The sequence below is a fragment of the Myotis myotis genome, unplaced genomic scaffold (genome assembly GCF_014108235.1).
Source record: "Myotis myotis isolate mMyoMyo1 unplaced genomic scaffold, mMyoMyo1.p scaffold_m19_p_11, whole genome shotgun sequence".
Classification (NCBI taxonomy): Eukaryota; Metazoa; Chordata; class Mammalia; order Chiroptera; family Vespertilionidae; genus Myotis; species Myotis myotis.
In genome coordinates, this window is record NW_023416315.1 from 36,642,247 (window position 1) to 36,648,246 (window position 6,000).

General features: G+C 38.8%; 1 protein-coding gene across 1 annotated transcript in view; it reads left to right on the forward strand.

The window, feature by feature from the left end:
• PON1 (paraoxonase 1) overlaps nt 1–6,000 on the forward strand; it is a 33,165-nt gene that overhangs the window by 18,279 nt on the left and 8,886 nt on the right. Inside the window, exons 5-6 of the mRNA XM_036328142.1 lie at nt 1,694–1,820; nt 5,127–5,327. Of these exons, the coding sequence (XP_036184035.1) occupies nt 1,694–1,820; nt 5,127–5,327 (328 nt within the window). The remainder of the gene's footprint in view (nt 1–1,693; nt 1,821–5,126; nt 5,328–6,000) is intronic.

Below are 6,000 nucleotides of genomic sequence, written 5' to 3' on the forward strand. Positions count from 1 at the left end.
TTCCCCTCTTTCTTCCTTCATGTCCTCCCTTCCCTTCCTTTCCTTCCACTCCTTTCCTATCTCCTTCCTTCCTTCCTCCCTCCCTCCCTCCACCTTATTTTATGCTGTTTACCACTTGCTTCTTCAAGTAACTTGCTTCTCTCTGCAGGTTTTCTCTCCTGCTCATTGTTTTAGAAATCTCTGAGCATTTTCCGAAAGACTGCTCTTTTGCCTCTTCTTTATTTTCTCCATGTCAGAAAGGTCAACCGCGTCACAACTAAACTGTGCCTTCTCTCTAGGAGAGCACCCCAATGGGCTATTTTTTTTTCTTTTTTTCTAATCAGCTCTTCAGTTCCATTCCTTCACCTTACTAGATACTTCTATTTGGTATAGCCACTTTGCTGTAGCCACTTTAAACTCAAATGTTGCAAAATGATTTTCTATCTTCTGACCTTCCCTTCTTCACTTTTATCCCATATGACTTCCCTTCATATATTTTCCCTTTCAATGATCTCTCTATGTATTTATCAACAGTATATTTTTTAAAAACATATTTTAAGTGCAAAGAAATATAGTATTTGGTGTGTGTATTCTCATTTATTTTTATTTTTTAAATATATTTTTATTGATTTCATAGAGGGAGGGAGAGGGACAGAGAGATAGAAACATCAATGATGAGAGAGAATTATTGATCGGCTGCTTCCTGCATGCCCCTTACTGAGGATTGAGCTTGCAACCCGGACATGTGCTCTTGACCAGAATTAAACCTGGGACCCTTCAGTCCCCAGCATGACACTCTATCCATTGAGCCAAACCAGCTAGGGTTGTGTGTTCATCCTTTTAAATAAAAACTAGAGGAACGGTGTACAAAAATTATACACTCAGGGGAGGGGGGCTCTCTCAGCCCGGCCTGCGCCCTCTCATAGTCTGGGAGCCCTCAGAGAGAACTTCCTTCACTCCCATGAAGAAAACTTCATTACACTCCATCCCTTTATTCCATTTTATTTTCTTTGTATCACTTAACACCAACTAAAATAAATACTTGTTTGTGGAATGAAGAACCCCCTAGCTGGCCTCTCTGCTCCAGTCTGTTCAGTTCAACCTACTAAATTTTCCATTGTTTTCCTTTAAAAACCTACTTGGTCATGTCAAAGGTTTCCATAGATTTACTGGTTCTTAAGGCAAAGACTATAATCTAATTTCACTTGCCACGTTCTTGGCCACTTAAACCGGTGTCTTTCATGTCCCAAAGTCACACGGACTCACAGTGTGGCTTCCCTTTGACACTATCTTGCAGGTGTTCTTTTTATGGAATTTATCATCTTTCACTGTGTAAATTATACCTGAACACACCTTCTCATATTAGTATTCCCCACCTCTTTTATCTCAACTCTGCATCTCACTGAGACCATCTGCAAGAGAAAGTTTAACAAGCTCTTTGGAGTTTTAGTATCAAGCACTGCTCATTCTTAATTTAAGGTTATTTTTCCCCTGGTGGAGTTTGGAGTTTTCAGAGACTGTCACTGGTTCCCCCTTTAGTCATTTCTCTTTGGAACAATCGCAAATGCTTCTCTCTACAAAGAGATGAAAATAGTCCATCTGCCTGACACCCTAAGTACCAGTTGGAGGTGGGTTGAAATTGCTTTTTGGAGATAGTTCTGACAGCTGAGAGCTCAGTTAATGTTTCGATTTTTGTTTTTTAATCTCTTCTCAGATAATACCGTCTACCTGCTGGTTGTGAACCATCCAGATGCTAAGTCCACCGTTGAGTTGTTTAAATTTCAAAAAGAAGAAAAATCACTTTTGCATCTCAAAACTATCAGACATGAACTTCTAACTAGGTACTGAAATCTATCTATTTCTATTTCCCTTTCATTCATTTTTAGTTTTTCCTTTTGGTTGGGGGATAAGGAGGATAATGGCTCTTCACCCCTCCCTTCTAATTATCACACACTCCTCCAAATGTTCAGTTCTGCAGAAACTTTTGAGGCTCCAAGCCCCTCAGAGAAGATCCATTCCCTGTGGCCCCTTTCCCAGGCAGGCTGGATACTGGCTTATGACCCCTGGCCTCTGCTCTTTGCCAAAAACAGACTTAGTATTTCAAACCCAAACCAGTTTCGTAGGTGAATTTTGCATCTTGAATGTATTTATTTTTGTTATTTATTTTTATGTTTTTTTAAAAAATGGAATCTTAGATGTTTATATGAATTAGAAACACATGCCTAAGAGCAGATCTGAAAGCAGAGGCCTCCAAGACCTTCCTGCACTGCCTCTACTTCAGTGAGGTTGCACATGATTGATGAAATTGCAGGTCTGTGGTAACACTCAGCTCCATCCTGGGCTCCCGGACCACATAGCAAATGGAAAAAGGACACAGGCAAGGACCCCCATCAACCCTACTTCTTTGCTTACCTTAGGATTTGATTCATGAGGCAAGTGATGGATTTGGGATAATAATCTGACACTAGCTTCCCAAACAATTTTTATCCTCTAATCATTATGGTTTTCTAGAAGCCCAAACTCTATTTGAATGACTTACATGCAGTATTCAACTACCTCAGTATTTGTAAATCTAGATTTCTTCTAAACCGCCTGTTACTTACATGCAGGTACCTAGCCAAGAAGCTGGCAAATAATTTGCACTCAGTGTTACCAGTGCCCTTTCCTCTCCTTTCTTACCTGGTGGTGTTGAAGGTGAAGAAACAGATTGGAGAGAAATTGAGTCACTGGATGAAGGTCAATCAATCACATAGTGGCCGATGAGGAACTATGGCCCAGGTCTTCTTCTGCATCCCAGGGATGAGTGGAAATTCAGAGAAGAGCTTTTATGGGAGAGTTTATTCATACAATCGTTCCATTAATATGTTTTAGAAAGAGAATGAGGACACTGAGAATGTGCCAAATACCAAGATCTAAATTAGGGAAAAGTATATATAGTAGGAGTAACATAATGAGCTTTAACTATGTTAGGTGCTGCAATAAACCAATTTAAACAGGTTATTTTATTAACTTTTTACAAATGCCTTCTTGTTTAGGTTTCATTCTTTTACCAGTTTGGATTTTAAATACTTGCAGCCTGGAGTATTTAACTTGCCCCAGATGCCGCCATCAGTAAATGGTACAGCTGAGATTTTATTCCTGGTAGCTTGACTCTGGAGCTGGTGATCTGGGCCACTATGAAATAGTGAAAACCTATTTGTTTCACCATCTCATCTTGGAGATTCAGATTTGTCTAATTTCCCAGGATTTTTTTTCTGGGCCAATTGCAAAAATATTGGTCTTTGGCAATGTAGAACCAAACTGAAAATAACTCCAGTGCCCCAATTCATTGCTCTCTCCACCCAAGGACTACCCTTGTATGTTTTCCGCATTGTATTTAGTCATTGTTTATAGCATTAATTTTTGATTTAAGCATGTTATTATTAATAAGAACACAATGGTCATTATTGGTCATTTAATTATATGGTAGGCATGGTGCCAAGGGCTTTGCATTCATTGTTGCAATTTATTCTTACTGCAGCTTTTGAAGGTATAGAGTGAAAACTGAGGCTCAGAGTTCAGTGACATGCTGTGACCCCACAGATGATAGCAAGCAAGTCAGGATTCAAATGGATGCGAAACCATTCTCCTCTGCTCCTTTGTATGAAAATCAGCAAGTGATTGTAAAGCATATTAATTTTGGAAATGTCCTTTTAAAAAAGAGAGAGAGAGAGAGAAAGCCTCTAACTTGCAGGTTTATGCCTGAAGCCTGTACAGACTAATCTTAAATTCCTAGACCTTTCTTTTTTTTTCTCATTTAGTGATAGTGGCTGCCATTGATTGAGGGTTTAGTGAGTGGCAGGCTCCTTGCAAAGCGCACGCCAGGCATTGTTCATTGTAATTCCCACGGCAACTCCACAAATTAAGATTCTGACCCTTAGTCTTATACTAATGAGCTGTATGACTTTGGGAAAATCGTTTAACCTCTCTTTACAGATGAGAAAACTGAGGCTTTGTGCACTTATCTAACTCGCCCAGGAGCCCAGAGCAACGTCAGCGCTGATGTGCTGGCCATTAGGGCCTCCGCAATAGAGGAGAGATTATTCTCTCCCAGATAATAGCTCCAGGAAGCTTCTGTCACCTCAATCAGCAAAGAATGACTCACTTATGTGTTTGCTGTTGTACCTATTAAAGCAGAGAAATAGACTCATATATCTTAGATTTTCAGTAACATAGAGAGAATCAAAATCTGAAAGGAAAAGAAACACACCATAGCATCCTATTTCTGAGTAGCCTTGTTCACGGACATTTTACTCAGTTTAGAATCATGAGACCTTAAAGCTGGAAGTGACTCTGTAAAGCGGAAAGAGATCAGTCCATCTCTTCCTCCTTTTACAGATAAGGAAACTGAGGCCCTGACTTGTGAGATGATTGATTTTCCTGAAGTCACACAGCAAGAGTAGCAGAGCTTTAACTAAAATGCAAGTCACAGTGATGCCACTGTTTTTTCTCTTGTTTGAGGATGCCTTGGATGTTCTCTCTGAGAATAAGTGCTATATGAGCATAAATAAGTTTTGCCCTGATAATGATTCCTGGCCTAATTTAATGTCTACTGATTTTAGTATCTAAACACACACACACACACACACACCCCATAGCACTATTAAGATACAGTAAATAGGACTTTTATATTGCATTGTAATCACCTCTTAGCATTTCTTTTCTTTCTTTCTTTTTTTTTTGTTCACCTGAGGACATTTTTTAGAGAGAGCAGAACGGTGGGGTAGAGACAGAGAGAAACATGGATGTGAGAGAGGCACATCCATTGGTTGCCTCCCATACATACTCCAATCAAGGTTGGGATCAAGCCTGCAACCAAGGTACGTGCCCTTGACCAGAATGGAACCAAAGACCCATCAGTCAGCAGGTTGACGCTCTAACCACTGAGAAAAAACGTGGGCCCTCTTAGGGTTTCTTAGAGTAATTGTTGCCTTTGAGGATTGTATAGGTGGGGCTGATTTCATATTAATTCTCTTCCATAACAGGTCATGTGAAGGCTCCATCCCACATCTTGACTTAGGAATAGACATTAAGGAATGCCTGTGCATAACCCTGTAATGTACAATCCCTTCATCTGTGTATGTCCTATGTGTGTGTTTGAATTGCAGTTTGAATGATATTGTTGCGGTGGGACCCGAGCACTTTTATGCCACAAATGATCACTATTTTGTTGACCCCTGCTTGAGATCCTGGGAGGTCTACTTGGGTTTATCATGGTCATATGTGGTTTACTATAGTCCAAATGAAGTTAAAGTGGTGGTGGATGGATTTGATTTTGCGAATGGAATCAACATTTCACCTGACGGCAAGTACGGAATCTTTTAAAAATGTCATGCATTTCTCCATATTCTCATTAGATACCTTTTGAAGATATTCTTTTTCTAAATTATGTGATACATTTTAACATGTTATCTTAGTAAGAGGAAATTAAGAAAAATGTAAAATAGCAAATTTTCAGAAGGTAAAAGTTATCAAATCAAAATTTCCTATTTTGTGAAGACATACTTAAAAAAATCTTTTTGTAGGGGAAGTACATTTCAAAAGGGTGAATAAGCATTTAGTATTAGTAAATATTACTGTGATTATTGTTTAGTATTGCTAAAAAATACTGCAATATTTAGAACTACTAAATAATACTGTGATAATCACTTAGTATGACTGAATAGCTTTGCTTTGAGGGAAGATTTTTTAGTGTATAATGAGATTAATAGTACGTAGGTGTATATATATATATATATATATATATATATATATATATATATATATATACCAGTAGTGCTGGTTTCTGACAAGTTAAAGAGCTTGCACCAAAATGTAAATCAAGGTACTGCTTCCTTCATCAAAAAAGTGTTACAATGGGAAGAAAAAGCCAACTCAGCAATGGGCTTAGTGATGTAGCTGATTTACATTATTAGCTGGCGGTGGCTCTGAAACAATGCACAGACCAGCATTAATCTGGTGACCACACTTTGGGTAGCACTG